The 24,669-nt window shown below is 31.5% G+C and overlaps 1 protein-coding gene across 1 annotated transcript; it reads left to right on the top strand.

The window, feature by feature from the left end:
* The first annotated feature begins 6,019 nt into the window (after window positions 1–6,019).
* On the top strand, window positions 6,020–8,797 carry LOC107921588 (lipase). Its single transcript, XM_041087384.1, has 8 exons — window positions 6,020–6,637; window positions 6,753–6,847; window positions 6,931–7,034; window positions 7,129–7,229; window positions 7,308–7,411; window positions 7,512–7,949; window positions 8,085–8,216; window positions 8,409–8,797. The coding sequence occupies exons 1-8, from the start codon at window positions 6,392–6,394 to the stop codon at window positions 8,563–8,565; spliced, it is 1,377 nt and encodes a 458-aa protein (XP_040943318.1). The 5' UTR covers window positions 6,020–6,391; the 3' UTR covers window positions 8,566–8,797.
* Window positions 8,798–24,669: the final 15,872 nt, after the last annotated feature.

The raw sequence follows: 24,669 nt of genomic DNA, 5'->3' as shown, positions 1-24,669 counted from the left end.
TCTTGGATGAGAAAATTAAGGTTGAAATCTCGATTGAATATATTAGGATTAACTTTAGTAGAGTTGAAAATTGAGTTAATTTGCAGCTAGGATAGGAATATACCTGATTCCCTAGTCAACCTAATAAGTTTGTTCATAGTCATCCTAGCATAGGAATATGCCTAGTGGGAAAGAGGGATTAACTTAGCTAGATACGGGAAGGGTTTAGATAATGCCATTGAATCTTGGGTTAGTAATTATATATGTTGAAAAATTGGATGATAGATAATTGATTAAATAAATTAGGTGAAGTTAGAGTTCCAAGATCTCTAAAATTGACTAAGAAACTTAGTAAATTTCATTTTTTTAGTTTAATAAAGTCTCTTAAATTTGCTTAGTTTAATTTTAGTAGTAATTAATTTTTTTTCATGATTGTAATTAGATAAAATTGAATAGTTGGTACTTAGCAACTTAGAATTTGGTCATTGTGGAAATGATATCTTCTTATCACTTTATTACTTGATTTGACACGTGCACTTGCATTACAAATTTTGACATATCAATTATTCTAAGTGTATGTGAGTGAACTAAGTTTTGGTTGACCTTAACTGATTAAAAACATTACGTATGTGATTATATTTGATTATTATGCTTGATTTTTCCATGTTAATATTTGTTGTATTCCATTTGTTAATGGCTATCATTATCAACTTGGCTAGCTCATTCAAAGGCAAGGTAAGTGTGGTAATTTTCCATTTGAGTTTACTAAGAAATTATTTTTATGCACTATTATTTCTATGCGTAGGTTTTGATTAGTGTTTTTGAAGCCTGAATCATCTATTAGATTACAACGCCACATCAGTGTATATGTACTAGTGGCTCCTAGTGGTATGTACTTAGTGACTCATTCATATTGCATTCATATATGTTAGTTTCATGTTACTATTTGTCTTGGTATTGGATGGCATTGATGGTTGTGTTTAAAAGGTTACTTTTATTGGCTTTATACCATGGTTGAATGATGAATTAATTGGATGTATAACACCTTTCACTCGGCCAGATCACCAGACCCAATATGTGAGATGCCACATTCATTGCCGAAGCAACTACGATCTTATTTCAAAATTTAATATACAAATCATGTAAGCAATTATGTTTTAAAACTTTTAAAAACATTATTTTTTTCAAATACGGGTTCTAAGCTACAAAATTTCTCAACAATCACTGGTACAAATGAGGGACCAAAATGCAAATTTGACTAAAACAGAACCTTGTTGCGACACTGAAAGTTGCGTGTCATGGAACTGAGGATAGTTAATTATTGGTGTCATGACTCCACCTAGATATGTCGCAAATTTGAAAGAAGAAGCCTAATGTTGCAACTTCAACAAGGGAATATGGAAACCTTGATGATAGGAGCTTGATGTTGCGACCTCAGTAGGGGTGAATCATGACTATGTAAATAGAAGCTTAATGTCGTGACATCAATAGGGGATGTCATGACTATAAAGACAATGTCATCAATTTTTGCATCACTTTACACAACCTAACAAGCACCAATCCCTTTTATGGTCTAAATGACCCAAAATTCTCAACTCATCATATTATAATCATAGACATAAATGCCAAATTTCCATTCTTAACATATCAACATCCCCTCATATATATTCACCTATTCATTTACTTGGCAAGCAAGAATTAACTCATTCATAAGCTTAATATGATCAATGGGAAAACAAAATATTAATTCACTAGATTACTACATATACATACCACCAACATATATGGTATGAAATTCAAAATGTAAGTATTTCCTACCATATGGACCAAAAGTTCAATATGAACCTTAAGACCAACTTAATACATTAGGTACATGTCATTTTCGATAAACATAAAAAAACTATACAAACCGGCTGAGTCGAGAGTTAAATTCTGGATGTTGTTGATCACCTTGAGGATTTAAGATATACTATACATGTACACAAAAATAAACAATCGTAAGCTGAGCAATAGGGCTAAGTAGTGCTAACATGATTTAAAACAATTGTCATATAGAAGCAATATACCAAATATAACTAATATGTAATTTATAACTACTTAGAACACAACGACCATTCTAGCCTCGTGTTGGAAAATTTATGTTTACATACATGTAACAAACTACTTATTACCATTTGTATTCATTTAACATAACTTCTCAATCACATGAATCACATAGTATCCCATAGAAATATATTCATCTTCTCATTTCATAATCGTATCTATTGATTCATTTTATATCAATATCGGTTCACAAGGCTCGTACTAAGCGAATCACAAAGTCTTTCTCATTCCATCTTTTATTACTTTAACATCAAGATACCGTTACACAATGCAATGTTCAATATCAATAAACAAAATACGTATATTCATAATCCCTATTAATCAGACACAGACTCAAGACGGATATACGGATCGTCCAACCATCACAACAATATATCTGGCACCCAATGCCTCATTAGTACGTTTGAAATATATATGCACTCCACGCCTCATCAATATAAATCGAAGTGTATAAATGTGCCTAGCACATCATTAGAACATCCGAAGTATAATATTCACTCTTCATCTCCTTAATATAACCTAAAGTATAATCTCATAGTCTAATCCCATGGCATGCCAACTATACCCAACTCTACACGATACTATTAATAGAGCATCCAGTGTTTCAAATATATATAATTCATATATCATAGTTTAAAACATATCAATTCACATTATGCTCAAATCAATTAATGTTATTTCATATCATCATAAGTATATCATCACATTTCCACAAGTTACCAACTATTTCATACTTACCTTGTTAAAAGACAAGTAATTACTTTACCTTAAGCATAGCTAATTGCAACAATCCATATATGTAATTGAATTTAAATCATGAAAGCACAAACCAGGATAGTTACTCATTTACGACTTTCGCATTTCCTTTATCACGAGACGATCCGACATTTCCTTTAAATACGTACAATAATTCAATTTTAGGAATAGTATCAGTTTCACATAAATATATGAAAACACAACAATTTAACATATTATGCATTTTATTCATTTTAGTCCCTATATCTGAATTGCTCATATTTTTCGATATTTAGTGTTAAATCAAAATCAAATTTCATATTCTTTCATTAGGGACTTTGTAATTCTAATCTATAGCATAATTTATCAAAAGCTTTCAATTTATTCAATTCAATCCCTTATGTAAAAATTAGCTAAACTATTAATTCTAGCTAATTCCACTATATTCTAATACAATCTTAGCAAATTCTAAGCTTAATGATTACATACATGTCATTTCAAAGCTTGAATTTAAAAAAAACCCTTTCATGGTAACGTAATACACACTTGATAATTTCATAATCTACTACATGGGTCTTCTAGCTTAAGTTAAAAAATACATAAAAGTCTTCAAGAAATCACATGTTTACCTTGATCAGTTTTGGATAGTAAAACAATGAAAACAAAGCAATTTCTTTCTTTTCTCTTGTGGCATAGACCACACAAACATAGGAGAAAAATGATGGTTTTATTCTCTCTCCCACTAATAGTTATATATACTTAGTTTAGTGATGTAATTAACATAATCATGTTTAGCTTATTAGTTTAAGACTATTATATATTATAATTGTAATATGAATATTTAAGTGGATTTAGTCACCATCTTTCCACTATCTCATAAGGAAAAATGATTAAATAACCATTAAGTCTCTTGGTTAATTGCTAATTAGATTTTCAAGTATTTTCCAAATTAAAATTAAATAGCGAATGTACTTTTACAATTTATTCCTTATACTTTAATTAATGATTTTCTCGATTTAATTATTCATCCATTCATTAATATATTCTCATATTAAATACAAAAAATCTTCTATTCATAATTTCACTAATTTGATTTACGAAATTGAATTTGGAAACTGCATTTTCTGACATCGGTCAAAATGGAGTTGTTACAGGATGCATGCAAGTTAAATTCTCAATGTCCATTTGGATATGAGTTGGATTTATGATTTAATTTGTGAATGTTTTTTTTTCTTTTAGGATTTACCTTGATGATATGTTGGTGTAAACGTATTTTAAAGCATGTTTTGTCAATAAGTCTAGGTAGTTTTCAGGACATCTATTGGTGTGGCATGTGTTTGTATGGTTGATTGAGCTTTGAAATGATTCTTTTTAAGTGTTTTAAACTTAAGATTTTGATCCCCTACTTCAAATCTTAAGACATGACACTTAAGTATCAAAATTTACAAGTTAGTAGACTTAGTTTTTACTCAACCTCTGGTTTTGATACTTGGGGACTAAGTACGAATACTTGCATATTAATAGCTAAAAAGCTACATTAAAAGGGTCAAATCTTGATACCTAAAGACCAAGTATCAAGACTTGTTGCACTGCACTAATTGTTTTTTTTTTTTGTGAGTCGCTTTAATTCATAGAAGGCCAGTTTTATATTTCCAACACCACCAAACATCTTCGTATTGAATTGAAATACTTTTAAAATATTTTCAAACATTGTAATTACCTCAAACTTGATTTGGTGAATTTTATTGAAGAACAAATTATAAGTGTTAACTATATGTATTGACTATTGATAACATCTTTTATTCGTACGGATCATAAATAGATAAGCAGTAATATAAATAAACTTCAACAAGAATCAAAGATAGAAGAATAATCCTCGTGAAAACCGAATGGATTTTACATTTATTGTAAATAAAAAAAAAAACTTGCGGCAACAAGGGTTTAAAGAATCTTCAAAACTTGGGAAAAAAATGATCAAGTTATGAAATTAGGATAATAAATTCTAGATATAAACAAAGTAACAAGAATTGACTGAAAAGATGATATGGAGTAATGGAACCGATTTAAATTAATAACTGCTCAAAAAATTTAATAAAAATGTTCAAATTTTAATTTTGGTCCATATTTTATATTGGAATTTAAAATTTATCTTTATACTTTATTTTTTTAACATAGTTTGATACCTTAATATTTAGAATCTGATTAATTATTTATATTTTTTAAAAAAAGGCCTTTAAGTGATTCTGCGTGTCTTTTGTTTTACCTATAAGATAATGGTAAAATTTTAATATTAACCTCTCTACTTTGTTAAAGTTTAGCATCTAGTTTATATTATAAATTTAATAAATAATTAAAATACAGTTATAATTAAAAAATTGAATCTAACGAAAACGGGCAAAAGATTCTAGTTTTTCCTTAATCTTGTAATTCAAATGAATTTATTTGATGAAACAAGATAAATTGTATACAGTTTAAGCATTTATACTAATTATAAAATTCTTAATGAAATTAGTGTCTTTAATTGAGAAGAAAAAAACAAAACAAGATTATATAAATAGTCTACTTTTACTTCTTTCCCGTGTGCCGCAATCTAATTTTACATTATTTTTGTCATGATTACACGCTAATATTTTACATGATTCTGTACCAAAGTCACGTGTGTCATAGTTTTTAGTGTTATTAACATTAATTAAAACTTAAATAAAATAATATCCATGACAATGCATATTGTTGTAAATAGAGTAAAAAAGTTGCGTGATCGACAGCGATGAACAAATTAAAAACCAGGATTGGATAAGGGATTGACTTCCAGCTGGGCTCCAGCACACCCTGCCACTGTCTGTCCTGGCAACAATCGCCTAGAAATATTAATTTAACTAAAAAATCAAAACTTGTGTAAAAATGGGTTTTTTCCTTTTGGAAAGTAAAAATGGTTTCTTGTTGTTTTTGAAGGTCAAACAAAACGTCTCTCTCAGATCCAAAATTCTCAACGCATCCGTGTTTTTGGGTTTTCTAAATTTATAAAGAAAAATAGGATGTGAGAGAGAGATTTAGGGGGCTTTCTTTAAATGGAAAGGATTTAATATTCTATCTTTATCTTTCCCATAATTTAGTGGGACCCTTTTACTCCAACCGTGGAAAGGAGATAATGTGCACAATTTGGGAGGGGGTAGGGATAGGGGGGATGGATGGGGTTGCCTTTAGGACATATGGCATCTGTAATGGCTCTTCATTGGTTACTTTGGTATATTTGGAATCGAGGAATTTGTGGGAAAAAACCATTTTCAAAGTTAGAAACTGAAAGCCCGATGAATGCAGTGACAACAATAGAAACAGAAAAACCAAAACATACAAACAAACAAAGCAAAGCAAAAAAAACTTGGCACAGCCTGTTTCCATCTGCCCCCTTCTATGGTACTACCTTATATCATTGAAGGGTTTTAGCCTCTTTTCTTTACAATCTTCTATTCAGGAGAGAGAGAGCCTTCTTTTTTCTTTCTTTCTTTCTTTTTCTTTCTATTATTGTGTTGTAAAGGAGGAGGCTCTTTTGGAGGAGGTGGGGGACTTTTAGAAGATGTTAAGATGGTGGATATATGCTTTGCAATTAGCGGAGCTGCTTGTTAGTTCTTTGGTGCATGTGCTATATGGGTTGTATATCTTTAGCACGGCCGTTGCTGGAGATCTTTCCCAGGCTTTAACTGATCGCTTTTTTAAGCCTAATGCAAATATAGAGGTCAAAAGCGAGGATCCCAGTGGGACCAATGTTGATGATCTGCCTCCTATTGTATTGGTTCATGGCATTTTTGGATTTGGCAAAGGAGTATGCTTTTATTGATCTCTTCGTCATTCCTTCCCACCCCTCCCTCCCCCCCCCCCAATATTCATTAATATGGGATTCTAGTTTTAAGCTAGATCTTTTATCTATTATTTGGCAGAAATTAGGAGGTTTTTCATATTTTGCTGGGGCAGAGAAGAAAGATGAGAGAGTTCTTGTGCCTGATTTGGGATCTCTTACCGGCATATACGATAGGTTGGCCTCTTATACCATGAATTCCTGCCATTTGGTTTTGCTTTTTTTTTTGTGTTTTTCATATGGGATTTGATTGGTTTCAGGGCGCGTGAATTGTTCTATTATTTGAAAGGAGGACAAGTTGATTATGGTGAAGAACATAGCAAGGCTTATGGGCACTCGCAGTTTGGACGAACTTATGAACAAGGCAAGCATTAAGTTTCCCAGATTTTTATTTGACTATGATTGCTCTGTGTCTCTGTTTTAAATGGACGAAACTGCATTCGATTACTGTGATGCAGGGAATTACCCTCAATGGGATGAAGATCACCCTATTCACTTTGTTGGCCATTCGGCTGGTGCACAGGTCGTGCGTGTCTTGCAGCAGATGCTTGCTGATAAGGTATGTAAATTTCCCATTCATATGAAGAACAATCCTTCATCCACTTTATTCTACTCATTGTATGTTTTTTCTCCCCAGAAATTCAAAGGATACGAGGATACCTCTGAGAACTGGGTTTTAAGCATAACATCCTTATCGGGGGCTTTCAATGGCACTACTAGAACTTATTTCGACGGCATGCAGTAGGTTCCCTTTACACCATCTTCTTTGGCTTCAAAGCTTTTAATCATTGGTAGTATTAAGTTGCAGGTGATAACACATGTTGGTTGGTGTGATTTTCAGGCCAGACGATGGGAAAACGATGAAACCTCTAAGTCTGCTTCAACTATGTCGGATTGGAGTTATAATTTATGATTGGTTAGATATCCCGTGGCTAAAGGATTATTACAATTTCGGGTTTGATCATTTCAACATGTCAAGGAAAAAATTGGGTGCTTGGGGTCTAGTTGAATGCCTGTTGGGGAATGCAGGGCCGTTTGCTACAGGAGATTGGATCCTTACTGATCTTACAATTCAAGGGTCAATGGGAATGAATAGCCATCTCCAAACCTTTCCCAATACATTCTATTTCAGCTACGCAACCAAGCGTACAACCAAGATCCTGGGCGTAACAGTCCCTTCCGGCATTCTTGGTATACACCCATTGCTTTTTATACGAGTACTACAGATGAGCCAATGGCGTCATCCGCCTGATGTTCCTCCCCCTTACAAAGGCTACAGGTGCGCTCTATACCACATTATATTGTTACATTAACATTTCTAAAAATTACAAGTTTTAACATTGATTTGAAATCATGGTTTTAAGATAACAATGATTATAGAGTAGTGATGCCTTAAAAAAATGAGTACTTGCAGGGATGAGGATTGGCAGGAGAATGATGGAGCTCTGAACACAATATCAATGACTCATCCACGTCTCCCAATTGAGCACCCAAGCCGTTTGGTTGTCAATGATTCTGATTGCCTGCCTTTGCAGCCAGGCATATGGTTAGTATTATAATTATTCATTCCTATTCCATTATCAATCATTAACTTCCCATTATAATATGTTTCTTTTTTAACAACTTGCTTTCATTGGATAAAGTGGTTTCCACATGATGAGATAGGGTCTATATTCCATGCACGTGAACCAATTAGTGGTATTAAGTTAATAATACTATTTTATATTATTTAATGCAGGTATTACAAGATTGTAGAGGCAGATCACATATTGTTCATAGTGAATAGGGAAAGAGCAGGCGTCCAATTTGATCTGATATATGACAGCATATTTGAGCGTTGCAGAAAGCATGTGTTTAGAAAGACTCCACAAACATTACCCAATCAAGCTCCCTAAATAATAGTCTTAGCACCCTCTTATTTACTAATTCAATGTTTGCAGTTGGTAGAGAAAATCCATCATAACCCCCCCCCCGACCTTACTCCCCTGCTGTCAATGTAAATTATTTCCTTCTCATTTTTGTTTTTCCTCTTACCACTTTCACTCCTTTGTAGTTTTATGAGGGACATCACAAGATGTAGTTTATGTATCACTCTTGTTTTCTTAGATGTATTTTGGAAGACATTCATTCTCCTTTTATGTTTTATTCCTTACACTTTTATTTACTTTTAGAATTTAACGCTCTTGACCTATGAAAATGTGGGCAACTTCTAGATTATGATAAGATTATGGGTGAGAATAATTATATAACAATTTATTAAAAATTAATATAAAACATAAAATGTTATTTTAGTTAAAATGGTAAAATTGAGACACTTATTATAATGTTTTGTCCAAATTTCATAACTATTTATTATAAAAACATTAAAAAGTAATAAATACCTTCAAAATAATATTTATTTTTATAAAATGAAGGGTATTTGGTAATTTTCTAATATTGTTGAGGTTTAGTTGATGGGTGACACCACCTCAGACGGCCTCTTATTAGTTGAATGAAATGGATCAACTTAACCCTTGTACTATTAAAAAGAATCAAATAAGGTTAAATTTTAAATAAGTTAACATTTATTGTTTAAAAGGGTTATATTTTGAAAGCTTTTTATGATTCTACATATGAAATATTTTGGTTGGAGTTGATTTGTAAATGAAAAAAATAACATTTTTCATATAATTTTGTAAATAGTAAATTTTAACTCTATTCTAATTTTGTTCCTTTTAATAGTATATGGATTAAATTGATTTATTTAATAATAAAATGACTAATTTAATCTGCTCCTTACAATAGAGGGACTTCTCAAGTGTTTTTACTTCTGTTAATATATAGTATAGATACTCTTAAGTTTGATACTTACTAGTTTTATTAAGTCGGGTTAATTACATAATTCACACTCTTTTACTTAAAATTTTAATGTTAAGTTTAAGAAATTTCCATTAACATCCCTCGTTTATTTTTGTTTATCAATTTATACACGAGATTAACAGTGTCAAATGATGAAATGTGTCCAAATTTATGCATATTGAATAAATCAAAATGACACCAGCATTGTATGTATACCATTTTTATTACATGTTTTGAACACGTTACTCATTTGATTAACAATGCTAGTCTACAGAATGAAATCGAAATTTTGATTATAATTTGGGTACCAAATGCAAAATTAACCCTTTTAAGTTTTAACCATTAAGATTACTTGCTGGAAACTATAGCAAATAATGTTCACTTCAGCTAATTCTTGGTGTCGGGAAAATCCAAAGCTTCGAAGTTCTTTGAATATATTGGAAAGTTTGGACTACTTTGTACCATATTTTATCTTCTAAAAAACTAGTTTGTGACTTGTATAATGCACAGTTTATAATTTTTTGGAAAAAAATATAATCACTACACCAAAACAGGCTTTTAGCGACGCTTTTTTAGGGCTATAGTGGCGTTTTTTAGCGCCGCAAATACTTTTAGCGGCGCTTAGAGAAGTGCTGCAAATAATGCCGCTAATGACTGCGCCGGTAACTTTAGCGGCGCTTTTTATAATAAACGCCGCTATAGACTAGGGTCTTTAGCGGCGTTTAGCCATCAAACGCCGCTATAGATCATGGCCTTTAGCGGCGCTTATCCATCAAACACCGCTATAGACCATGGTCTTTAACGGCGCTTATCCATCAAACGTCGCTATAGACCATGGTCTTTAGCGGCGCTAACCCATAAAACGCCGCTATAGCCCATGGCCTTTAGCGGCGTTTACCCATAAAATGCCGCTATAGATCTTGGTCTTTAGCGGCGCTGACCATACAAACGCCGCTATAGACCATGGTCTTTAGCGGCGCTTAACCAACAAACACCGCTATAGCTCATGGTTTTTAGCGGCGCTTTTAGAAAAACGCCACTAATTTTGGCAGATTTGAATTTTTTTTTATTTTCAGCCCTCTTGTAAAAACAAATCAGAAGAAACCAAATCTAACCAACCGAAAGTAATAAATCTATATAATATTTAAAATAAATGTCAATAAATAAAATAAAATTCGTATTATTCTTACAAAAATTGTAAAAGTTAAAATGATAATACTAAAGTCAAAATTGAAGTATATTTACACGATAGTCTAAGAAGACAGTGGTTGCGACTGCTGAAATATCTTCATCATATTCTAAAGCTGCTGTTGGAGTTCATCGAACTTTTTAAGCTATTCTGCTTCCCTCGTTGCAGCCTCTACTTCCCTCGCTGCAGCCTCTGCTTCTCTTGCTGCCGCATCTGCTTTAAGCTGCTGCTGGAGTTGTTCATATTTTCGTTGAACCTCAGCTTCTCTCGCTGCTGCCTCTGCTTCTCTTGCTGCCGCATCTGCTTTAAGTTGTAGCTGGAGTTCTTTATATCTTTTTTGAACCCCAGCTTCTCTCGATGTTGCCTCCGCTTTAAGTTGTGTAATTTGCTCACTTGTTGTCGCTTGCATCTGAGCTATCTGGTCTCTTAACCTCTGAACTTCAGCTTGAGCCTGACTCCCCGAATGCATGTATTGTTGCGAGCTGGATCCAAAATATTGGGATGAGTTAACAAAAGATCCTTGAAATCGAACTCGACCATACCTTTCAGAACCCAAAACTTCAGTGATAATCCAGTTATCAATGTCGTCAATATGAACAAAACTATCACTGGAAGCAATCGCTTCGTACTCCGCATTTTTATCCTTCAGTTTTTCCTAAAAAATAAATCACATAGTTAAGAGCGCAATATATATTAAAAAACAAATGCAACATAACTTAACAATATTTGCATTACAATAAATGAAATAAACCATTAGAAAATAAACAGTATAAATAATTAAAACAAGTCAAATTGTATTAAGCAAACGTACCATAATTTCTGCAGCTTCAGGAGTCATAGGGTTTCCATCTTTCTTCCTATGTGTAATGTCAAAAAGTTGAAGGCGTCCAACTTTTTGACCCAACAACACTTCCTACAATACAATAGTAAAAATATTATTTGATAGAAAGTAATAAATATCTGCCAGTATTAAAAAATTCAAAATACCTCGGCCTGAGCTACACACGCAAAACTTCTCGACCCAACTGTGTGCGTGAATTTTTGTTTCTGCCTACTACTTGTTCCAACTCGTTCACGATCCTACGTTATGAAATTATTAGTACGTTAATTAGTAAATACTATAAACCAAAATAATTACAAGATTTTTGTAGTAACACATACCTCTCCTTTCTTCGAAGTCCAAAATCTAACGACCTCTTCCCACTCATACCTCAGCATTCCCGGCGGGACATTTTGTAATTTCTTGTCGAGTGTTGTTTTTGTCTTAAAATAGTCTTTCTTTAAAGTGCTCTTATGGTCTCTCCATCTTTTTCCCAATGCCTTCTTTAAATAAGCATCGGAGACCTCTAGAGCAAATCTCGCCTACAAAAAACACAACTTAAGAAAGTAAATGTAAACGAAACTTAAACCCAAGTATTATAAATGATATACACGTTTTGTTACCTTAATGTTATCGAGAGCTTGGTTCTTGTTACTCTCGAGCACTTTATGCCATGACTCGAAGTTAATTGGCAACATATTTGCATTCCGTGCTAGAATGCCCATGTATCTTGCTAAAAAGCGAGCTTCTGATCCAATAGGCTGACCAAAGGTATTACTGGATACTTGGACACGCTCGACTGGATCTAGATCTTATAAATCCCTCAGTAGCGTACGTCCGCGAACTCTCCGCGTCCCACCAGTTTCAGCTGGAAAATAAAAGTATTGTAATATAATAAATTTAAAAAATAAAATAAATAATAAGTCAACACATATGTAAATTAAATGTTAAATTACTTTGAGCTTCTATAGGTTCCTCAAGTGTAACTGGAACATTCGAAGATCCAACAGCAGTCTGTTGTTCAGTGCTGTTTGTTTCCACCGAGTTTGGAGTACCTTGAACAATGCGGTGCGCTCGCACGGGTCTTCTAAGCATTTTATCTGCAATACAAATAAATTAGTTGAAAACTTAATATACAATTACAATAATAATAATATGTTTAAAATAGTTGAAATATATAATAAGACCAATATTATGATATGGTATTACATATAATTAAATAATCGTAAAAGCTTACTATATTATAATCCATAAATATCTTCATCCGTATCCTGGCGGACCCATTGACTGTGTGTACTAGTACTAGGGATGTTTGCCGGGTGGTTCATCTTTCCATAACTGAAATTTATATCTTTCAACATGAACAAGATATCAGATCCACTTGTCTGCGAAGGAGCTTCTATGAACTCTTCGGTACCGTCAAATACTGAACTCTGAAATCTAAATCTATGATTTTTCGGTAACCACCGACGATGCCCCATGTAAGAAAACTTTTCCCATTGTATAACCATTGCGAACATGTTTGTGCAGCACAACAAGGACACGCATAACGACCCGTTGTACTCCAACCGGATAAATTGGCATAAGTGGGGAAGTCATTAATGGTCCACATCAAAGCTACACGTAAATTAAAGTTCTCCTTTCTCAGCACATCGTATGTCTCGACACCAGCCCATAATTGTTTTAACTCTTCAATAAGTGGCTGTAAATAAACGTTGATATAATTCCCGGGCCCTTTCTCTCCAGGGATAATCATAGATAAGATAAGGGAAGATTGCTTCATGCAAATCTACGGAGGCAGATTGTAAGGAACAAGCACTGCTGGCCAAGTACTGTACGCAGTGCTCATGATCTTGTAAGGATTAAATCCATCAGATGCTAGGCCAAGCCTCACACTCCTAGGATCGCTTGCAAAGGTTGGAAATTTATTGTCGAATGATTTCCAAGCTAAAGAATCTGCCGGATGCCTTAATAATCCATCATCGGTTCGTCCATCATGGTGCCACGTCATTGACTCCGCTGTCTTCGATGACATGAAAAGCCTTTGAAGCCTTGGTATCAGCGAAAAATACCGTAAAATCTTGACCAGCTTCGTTCTTGGTTGTGCATCATTTTCATCGTCGTTCCTATCTTCTGTGTTTCTATTTATCCAACGGGATTCGCCGCATACATGACAGCACTATTGGTTTCTTCGATCGCCCCAATACAACATGCAGTCATTCGGGCAACTATGGATTTTGTTGTACCCAAGACCTAAGTCTTTTATCATTTTCTTCATATCTTTGCATGACTAAGGGATTTTTGCAAATGGAAACATTTCTCTCGAAAACTCTAGCAGCATTGTCAAAGAGTTCCCGGTCCACCATCCCAAACATTTTAACTGGAAAAGACCATAGCAGAAAGCCATTTTGGAGAATTTTGACCCCTCATATAGTTTTTCGTTCATGTCATTAAGTAGCGTGTAGAACTTTGCCGCTTCTCCATTCGGCTCTTCAGGAGGTACACTTGTTCCCTGTTCGGTAAAAGTATTTGCACCAACATTACAATCAGCAGATGGCACAAAGTCGGCTGGGAACGACTACAAACCATGATTGTGCATATTAAATGCATCCCGCAACATACCTTTCATGTCATCCCCTCCAACGGACTGATGGTAAGATCTACCAGGATAAGAAACATCCATTGTTGACGAGGAAGTACTAGGCGGGCATTCTCCATGGAAAAACCATTTTTATAACCCCGAACAAACCCATCAACAATTAAATGCTCGTATACAACTTCACGATAATGCCAGTTTATGTTGACACACTTGTTACAGGGGCAAAGAATCATGTTCTCTTGGCTTGCATATTGAAATGCAAAATTCAGAAAAGTCTGTACTCCATTTCGATATTCGTTGCTTACCCTTGATAAATTCATCCAAGACCGGTCCATTTCTTAATTCTTGCAAGTCTGATTTTCAGCAGATATTTACAAAGGTAAGTTTTTCATTTATAAGTATTATTTCACTATGTAAGTTAAGATATGATATATATTTATGTATTATATCGTATTATGTAAGTTATATAACCCGTTAACAGTACCTTAAAATAAAAATAAAAAGTGAAATGTGAAACTAGGAGATTAGTTTACTTTTTTATTATATTATTTTATTTTTAATTCCTTGACTTGTCGGCAGCAGCCATAGGACAATTGAAAGGTCGTCCTTCTCTACATTTTATTGTCCTATTGTTCCTAGTAATTTTTTTTAACTTTTGAGTTTTTAACTAATTACAGCTAAGGTCAAAGTCAAATCATTTTTTTTAAATGGTATATGTTAATAGTAGGCATGCTGTACACAACTAGACTAAACAACACTCAATAAAAAGAAATACAAGATATTTATTTTCCTTAGTTGTTATTGCGGAGAACATGGGTTTTTATTTTGTTTTTTCTTATGTCCTTGTATTTAAGAAAATCATTATTTTTAGATTTGTATCTAATTAGACCTCAATTTAAATAAAAAAACAAAAATATTAGATATAAACTAAATATTAGAAATTAATTTGATACGATATGCAAAGATAGAGACATATAAGTTAATACTTTTTAACCTTTATAAACATATTACCTAAGTAAATAGATAAAATAATAACATATTTTAAGCTTAAATTTAATGTTTGAAATTGTTGATGAATTAAATTAAAAATATAATTGTAATTTACTCAAAATAATCTTTAAATTTATTTGGTGTTTAAAATTAAGAATTTAGTCCCTACGAACGAGATCATTTATTTATTATTTTCTTAAACTTGCTTTCCCATTTTTATTAAATTAATTTTTATAATTCAATTAATTATATCTATTATAAATTATTTCTATATTGCAGTTAAAAACTAGCATAATTAATAAAATAATTAGGCAGTAACACGTAACATTTAACAGTAAAAATAAATAGAAATATAATACAAAAAAATTTAGTTTACTCTTTATAGAAATTAATTTATTTATTCTTTTAATAAGTATAAAATATAATTCGACTCTTAGTATAAAATATAATTCAACCATGATTGTTATATATATAAGCATCAAATAACATAACCAAGAATATTCCAGATATTTTCCTCTTTTGTTCCAAAACTGGAAATGACAATAAGGAACAGAACACACGACAATGATGTTGGATGGTAAAAATATATTAGCACAGAACACACGTCAATGCTTTTCAACTTAATCTTGTATTAGCACAGAAGGAATCATCAAGAAATTGTACCTAATTCACATACCTGCTAAACGATGCAGAAAACAGAAAAGGAAGCAATGAAATGGAATTGAATGAAACCCTAAACACAAACCCTATAAAATCAGTTCCTAACCAATGAAACCATTCAGAAAATAAATGAACATTCGAAGCATTACATTACCTTCAAAACGATGAACAAAAATTGAAGAGGAAGACCGAAAACCCTATAAACAGAGTATATTTTTTTTAATGTCAGTTTCTCAACACAATAATTGGGAAGGAAAAATAAAATTAACAAATTGGGGAAAACCCAATGTATACGAAGGCAGAATGGGGAAAGCGAACCTTGAACACTTATTCCCCCGACCACTAATTCCGACGATGCTCCTCGACGTTCTCTGTCAACTGTCTGTGTCTACGGAATGTACGAACCCGATGTTTATCAGTTTTGCAAGAAATTGAAACACCCAAACAAGGAAATTTGAAAGAGATACAAAATTGATTTTCAGAAATGGGAGAAAGCAAAAACAGTAAATGAAGTTAGGGATTTCAGAACTTAGGGATTTCAGAAGAGAAAAAATGAAATTGGCGCTGGGAGAGGGGGTATACCCCGAAATCTGATCTCTCACTAAACGACGTCGTTTCAATTAAATATATTTGTGGCGTTTTTCATAGAAACGCCACTAATAATTCAGTTGTTATAATATATTTTTTTCTTTTTATTTATAATTATTATTTTTAATAAGTTTCAAACTTAATACTTTTTTTAATTGATAAAATTTATAAAAAAAATTTAATTTTATACAGTATGATTAATTTAAACATTAACAACATTAAAATTTATAAATATTAATCCCAATACCCTAAAATACAAAACTTTCATTTGTGGCGTTTTTACAAAAAACGCCGCTAATATCAATAAACAGTATAAAAAACGAAGTCGTTTCGGTTACACGTTTTGCGGCGTTTTTGCAATAAACGCCACAAATCTTGTTCTATTGCGGCGTTTTCTGTATAAGCGCCGCTAATTTTTCAATTTATTTTATTTGTCTTTATTTATAAGTTTAATGATTTTTAATAGATTTTTTTTATAATTGTTATGACATTATTTTAAATTGATACATTAATATGCATTTATAAAATTATTTCAATTTATGCAGTATATATAATATATAACATATATGCATAGATATATATCATGGCATATATTATATATAACCCTGTCACTTATAATCCTATATATATACTAGTGACATAATAAGAAGTAAAAAGCAGAAAGAATTTTAAATTTTTTTTTTGCTTTTGTACCCTAAAACCCGAAGCTATTAATCCCTATAACCCGTAAACATTAAAATTAAAGGCTAAACCCTAGCTAACTCGTATTCTTCATGCAAATCTGAACGCAAAAACCAAGCATTGTAACATTCAAATCAATAAGGGTGAACCATAAACCATAAACATCAAGCCGTAAAACAGTAAATTTGATCATTACATCTTATAAGCCGTAAACCTCGCATTAAAACTAACATGTAAACTCAAACCCTAAACCCCGTTCCTCAAACCGTAAACCTAAACCCAAAACCCTAAACATAAAATTATAATCCTAAATTAATAAACATTATGTATCGAACCCTAAAACCCCAAACCGTATGCAACAAAACTTAAATATTAATCCCAATACCCTAAAATACATAACTTTCATTTGCGGCGTTTTTACAAAAAACGCCGCTAATACCAATAAACAGTATAAAAACGAAGTCGTTTCGGTTACACATTTTGTGGCGTTTTTGCAATAAACGCCACAAATCTTGTTCTATAGCAGCGTTTTCTGTATAAGCGCCGCTAATTTTTTAATTTATTTTATTTGTCTTTATTTATAAGTTTAATGATTTTTAGTAGATTTTTTATTTTGATAATTGTTATGACATTATTTTAAATTGATACATTAATATGAATTTATAAAATTATTTCAATTTTATGCAGTATGTATAATTTAAATATAACCAATATTATAATTTATAACTTACTGAAATTATTCAAATTAATATAATGTATAACAATTTTAATTTAGATCCCAATATATGCTCTATTTTTAAGCTAACAAACAAATGTACGTACGTAACTAACACAATATTAATATATATATGTTTCATAATATATAACTTATAATATAATAATATAATTCAAACATTAATTGAGAATATATAAAAGAATGAAATAATATTTTAGATTTTCTAATTAGTGGCGTTTTTACACAAACGCCGCTATAGACCGGAACATTCGCGGCGGTTCTCCATAAACACTGCTTTAGAGCTGAACCTCAGCGACGGTTTATAAAAAACGCTGCTATAGATCGGATTATTTGCGACGCATAAAAAAACACGCCACTAAAGATAAGACCATTAGCGGCGCATACACAAAAATGCCGCTAAAATACCGGTACTTTACCGAACGCCAAACGCCGCTGAAGAACGGAGTATTAGCGGCGCTTGGGCAAAACTGCCACTAATGTTCCCAAATATATTAAAACGGCATCGTTCTGTGTTACTCTATTGCGGCGCTTTTTGTAAAACGCTGCTAATGCTTGGTTTTTGCGGCGTTTTTTTATGTAACGCCGCTAATGCTTGATATTTTGTAGCGTTTTTCGTAAAATGCCGCCAATGCTCGATTGTTAGTGGCATTTTTTGTCCAAACGCCGCTAAAAGCGCCGCTATATCCCTATTTTGTTGTAGTGAATTTTACTTATTTCTATAAATATATAGAATAATTTTATATAAATAATAAATGTGATTTTATCTTAAGAAAAATAAAATAATTTTATATAAAGTATCTAATTATATCTTTTTTTTCTAATGTTTAAAACGAGAAACTTGACAGTAAACATCTCCTCTTGCAAGACATTTACCGACAAGTCTCGAGATTTAGGCATAAAAGTCTCTAATGGTCACATGTAAATATTCTAGGCATCCTCTACTAATTGACATGCCTTAAGGTAACCTTTCGCCGTAAAAGCTCCTTCTATAGTGGCACCAATGTTCACTCTTAAACTATCTTTTGAACCATTATAAAATGTTTGAAGTTGGAGCAAATCCTGGAGACTATGATATGGGCATTTCCTAAGGAGCCTTTTGAAGCGCTCCCATGCCTTATATAAGGTATCTGTTGGGGATAAACTCGTGTAAGCAACAAACAAAAAAAACAAATAAATTAAAAAGATCGAATACAAAAGTTTTACGTGGAAAACCCTCTCCGAAGATGATAAAAAACCACGAATAAAGATAATTTCACCTCAGCAAAAACCAATAGTACAAAGATGGAGATAAAAACTAAATTGCAAAACCCGAAAATAAGAACCCTTAAAACTTAAGCACAAAATTTCTTGAAAACATGTAAAAGCTAATAATAATATTAAAATAATCTTTACTAATTAGAGTTTGATTGGGACAAATAATCAGAATTTGACTGGAAGAAGAAAATCGAGAAAATTGCATGACATGTTGTGATGTCGCCACATCCACTACTGTGTCGTCACAATATCGTTTATGCTTTTAACATCCCCAAAATTTTTGGAGTTTGGAACTGTGACAAAAAAAATGATAAATCAGTCAAAATTTGATAAAGCCAGAAAATAAGAATTATTAGCGTTATGAGACATTAAATACAAGTATTGAAGGCGACTGGAAAAATATGCATAGTAAAAGAAATAAATCTGGAGTATTAACTAAATTATAAGAGAGTGAAAAACATTGGGGCCAAAGTGAGAAAATTTAAAGTTAAAATGATTAAATGGAATTGAAGCAAAAAAAGAGGAGGGACTAGAGGGGAAAATTTACTAAAAGAAAGGATGAATCATCTATGGAATTGCAGAAAAGTGAAGGGGTAAAAATAATAATTATTGGAGAAGATAATTATAGAGACTTAATGGTTAAAGATTAAAATTAGTGGCAAAACATGATGGGAGGGTGAAAGTGTAAATAATTAATTTAAAATATATTTTGATTATATTTTTCTATAGAAAAGTCTACAGAAATTGAGAGAAATGAAAGGAAAAGGGCTATAAATCAGCCATCACCCCATGGTTGTCACATTACCCTCCATGCTATTAATTTAAGTGTTATTTTTCTTTTAATTTAATCATTTTTACCATTTCTTAACCAATTGAGCTCCAATCTTCAAAATTTCTACATAAGTAGTAGATGAAATTAATAGAAAAGAGTACTAGCTACATCAATTCCATAAGATAAGCAACAATGGATGTCTTAAAGGAGAGAGAAAATAAGGGATTGTAAAGAATACAAGCAATTGAAGTACGTACTTCAATGTTCCTATTTTATTTTATTTAAACGAAGTATAGAGTATACTAAATTGATCTAATTAATTGTGAATGTGAAAATAATATGTATGAATTTAAATTAGTACAATGAAGTAGTAGGAAAGTGATTAAATTGTAAAGTGTACAAAAGTTTATGTGTGAGAAATAATGTTGTGTTAGAAAGTTTAAAATGAAATATTGAGTGGTAGTGAATTAGTTACAAAATGATTTTATAGTGAAATTATATTAGATGATGAATTCTTATGATAGTAAGGATTAAATTGTAAAAGTTGTGAAATTTATAATTGAAATAAGAGAAGTTATTTTAAAGCTATATATTGATGATAAGTGAGATATAAGGATTAAATTGAATGAAAAATTAAAAGTAAAATGGTTATGTGTGACTAAATGAAAATTAATGCAAAGAATCTTGAAAATTCACCAAAAATTGTTTCAAATTAGACGTTAAATCAAATATGGAATTAAAGATTATTGAGTCTAATTTCACATAGAAGAAAAAAAAGTAAAGAAATTGTAGATTGTGAGATATAATAATTTATGTGACACAAGGTCAGAATGATTTCAAGGTTTCCTATGATAATTTTGAAAAATTATTATAAATTGTACAAAAATTTTTAGAAGATGAAATTTATATGGATAAAATCTTAATGAGTCTAATTTGAAGGGAAATAAATAGTATCTTAATAGATTTTTAGTGAAGAAGGTTTAGTGTTGTCTAGCAGTAGAACATGGGAAGATTTAAAGAATAAATTTTTTGTATCAATTGGCTTAAATAAAAATTCAAAAAATTTTATTGTTGAAACTTCATCAAGTCTAGTTTTAAGAAAAAAAGACATAACTTCAATTTGAATCTTGTAGGCCGAGATATAAATATTTTAGTGATTGCCACTCAATGGACAACTTTCATAAGAGTATATGTGAGATTAGAGAAACCTTAATTAATGTCAAACTAGGCATGGTATGTTAAGAGTTAGATTTTTATAAATATATAAATAAACATTAAGGATGTGGATTGGAGTGGTGGAGGAGGAACATATTTGGAGAATTATTGTAATATCCCTAAATCGAGTCTAGTAGTTTCGGGTATATTTTTCAGGTTTCAAGCATGAATTTAGGAATTTATTGGGTTAATAATATTTTTTAATTTAATTTAGGAGGTCAATTTCATCTAAAATCAATTAAACAATAATCCAAAAAAATAAAAATATTTTTGGAAAAATAATTTTAAAGTAGTTAAATAATTATTAGTGAAAATAATTAATTTGGGTTGAAAAAAAATTTTAAAATAATTTTTATTGGGGGTTAATTTGAGTTAAATTTAAATATTAATTAAATTGGATTTAATTGTAAAATAAGGGAAATTTTGGAGTATTTATTTGGGAAATAAACCTTTAAATTCAAAATTTTGGAGGGAAAGGATCAATTTGTAAAGTAAGGGAAATGTAAGAGTGGCCATTGGGCAAATTTCCCTATTTTCAAATTTCTGGTGGTTTGTTTTAGTTTTAAACCCAATGCATCTAGTCTACTTTTCACACTATTTACATCAGATTATAGAGCTATAAAATTCGTTTTCTTTGCATGGTTTTTAAGATCTATCATTAAAGAATGGATTTAACAAATTTTCTTCTCAAAATACTCTCTCTTTTCACTTGACATTATTTACAAAAGTAGCAAAAAATATTATGAAATTTCTCAAGATTCTTTAATCAAGATTTTCAACCAAAGGATTTAGAACGAATCAAAGGTAATTATTATTTCTAAACTTATTTGTATGATGATTAGAAACATATTTACATGATTTGAGTGATAATTACATGATTTTTATTAATGCCATCTTCTTCAAAAGCTTAAGGTGCTTTAATGGTGGATCTTGAATTTTGAGAGGAAATCCACAAATCAATGGATATTCCAACTCAAAATGGTTCAATTAGAAGGTTTGTTTATCTTATTTGTCAAGATTAAACATGTTTTGTAAGGTAATTTAAAGAAATTCAAAATTCATCATCTTCATGAACTGATTTTCTGGATTTAGTTACACGTTTTAGATATGTTAATCGGACATTGTAGAACTTCCGGGACCTAGTTTAATTTTAGTTGTAATTGGAATTTGACATTGGACATTTTTAATTTTGGATGGTTTTATAATATCATATATGCATGTTTGATTTTGATTATTGAATAACTTATGGTGTATTGTTGTTTGATAACCCGGTGATTGATAACACGGTGTGTGAGGCATGATGTTTACACTAAACATTGTTTAAATGAAGCTTCCATGGAGTGGTTTTGTTACACCCCTTACCCGAGACCGTTGCCGGAGTCGAGCACAAGGCGTTATCTGACTTAACTTACTAGTTTGGAGCATACAAATTTGCTTTTAAAATTAATTCACTCACATTCAATCAATATGTCCCTAAGAAGGACCCTCGAGACCTTAAAACATGCAACGAAAATGGTTCGGGTCCAAACTGGGAACATTAAAAATTTTCTGAATACTTAAACAAATCAAAATAATTTATTTCACTATTCACAATAAAACTGTACACCTGCGTAATAGTCACTAATTTAATTATAATGCGAGCTACGAAAATCAAAATTTAGATAAATTTTCCTGAAACTAGACTCATATACTTCTTATCATAAAATTTTCAGAATTTTTGGGTTAGCCAAATAGTACAGTTTATTTGTTAAATTCTCCTCTGTTTCACTGTCTGACGGTTCTGATCTCTATTCACTAAAAATAAATTATCTCATTGTACGGGCTTCATATGATACTTTTGCTTGTTTCTATTGAAAATAGACTCAATAAGGAATCTATAAATATAAATTATAACTCATAATTGCTTTTGTACAATTTTTAATGATTTTCTAAAGTTAGAATAGGGGACTTCGAAAACCATTCTGACCATGTCTCACTAAAATTCAAATATCTCAAAATATAAAATTGCTTTGCCTACACAGTTTCTTTCATATGAAAATAGACTCGATAAGTTTAATTATATATCTTATTCACTCTCTAATTCCATTTCTAATATCCTTGGTGATTTTTCAAAATCACATCAATGCTGCTGTCCAAAAACTATTCCATTGCAAATTTTTACTCTTTTATAATTTCTTTGTATTAACTATCATTTAAGCATACATAACTCTAAAACATGTTCTTAAATAGTCATTTCAATAGCTAATCATTCAGGAATATTTACAGGCTATTCATTAGCCATATCATAAGGACACACACACAAAAATAACTAAGTCCCTATACTTGCCATAACTTAATCGTTCGAATCATAAAATACCGAGATGTCTGTTGATAGTGTGAAACGATCTCCGATGCCCTTGCGATCCCTGAATTGGCTTGGCGATACTATAAAAAAAGAAGGAAAATAAAGGGAGTAAGTTTAAAGCTTAGTAAGTTTACAAGCAAATAAATAACAACATTTATCATAAATAATTATACTCATAAATTATCATCAAGTATCATGATCTTTACTTCTTCTTTACTTACTCTCTTACTTGTTTACTTAAATAACTCATGATTGTAAATTACTCTTCCCTTGTTGAAATTTCTTTCTCAACTGATAACTGAGATATTCTTAACCCTTATAACTCACCTGAATCTATTTATTATGCTTTTACATGAACTTTCATGTAACATAGTCTATTTACAAGCCCGTTGAACCACTTGGAATACTAAGGATACTCGGGTCTGGTCTCCTGTCTAATAATAATATGCCAAATCCTTGTCCTAGACATGGTCTTACATTGGATGTTTCCTGTATTGCCAATGCCATATCCCAGATATGGTCTTACATGGCAGTTCTACTATCGGTGCCCATGCCATGTCCCAGACATGGTCTTACGGGGGACCTCTCATCTCGGTGCCAATTACATGGGACCTCTCATAACCTCAATAATGTCAATGCCATGTCCTAGACATGGTCTTACATGGGATCTCATTCCCTTAATGTCATGACATTTGTATCCGATACATTCCTAATGTTTCAACGGGACTTTTTAACACTGATTCTCTATCATTTCATACTTGAGTCAACATTAAATAATTTCATAAAATAAGTACATAATTGATGGAAAATAACAAAATTAATAACAGTTATTGAAATATTGCATTTATTTACCGTAAACTTACCTCGGTACAAAATACGATCAAATTTAGAAACTTAGGCCTCAACCTTTTTCTTTCCCCGGTCTAACTCCGGATTTCATTCTTCTTGATCTATAATATAAAATTTAGCTTACTTAATACTCACATTCATCAAAACAGTCCTTGACTCGAACTTTGGCAAAATTATGATTTTGCCCCAAAACTTTTGCATATTTACACTTTTTCCCCAAAGCTCGGAAATTAAACTTCATCCCTTATTCTTATGTTTTATGACATGCTGAACATTTTTCCCTTCTATGGCAACATCAAATTCGCACTCTAACATTTACTTATGAACATTAGGTATTTTTACTAATTATGTCGTTTTACTCGTTTTCATTTAAAATCGCTTAGCAAAAGTTGTTTAACATAATTTCAAGCTTCATATTCTACCATAAAACATCAAAATAAACACATTTCACCTATGGGTATTTT

The sequence above is a fragment of the Gossypium hirsutum genome, chromosome D01, assembly GCF_007990345.1.
Source record: "Gossypium hirsutum isolate 1008001.06 chromosome D01, Gossypium_hirsutum_v2.1, whole genome shotgun sequence".
NCBI classification, from domain to species: domain Eukaryota; kingdom Viridiplantae; phylum Streptophyta; class Magnoliopsida; order Malvales; family Malvaceae; genus Gossypium; species Gossypium hirsutum.
Note: the sequence above shows the minus strand (reverse complement) of the source record. Positions and strands in the feature narration are given on the sequence as shown.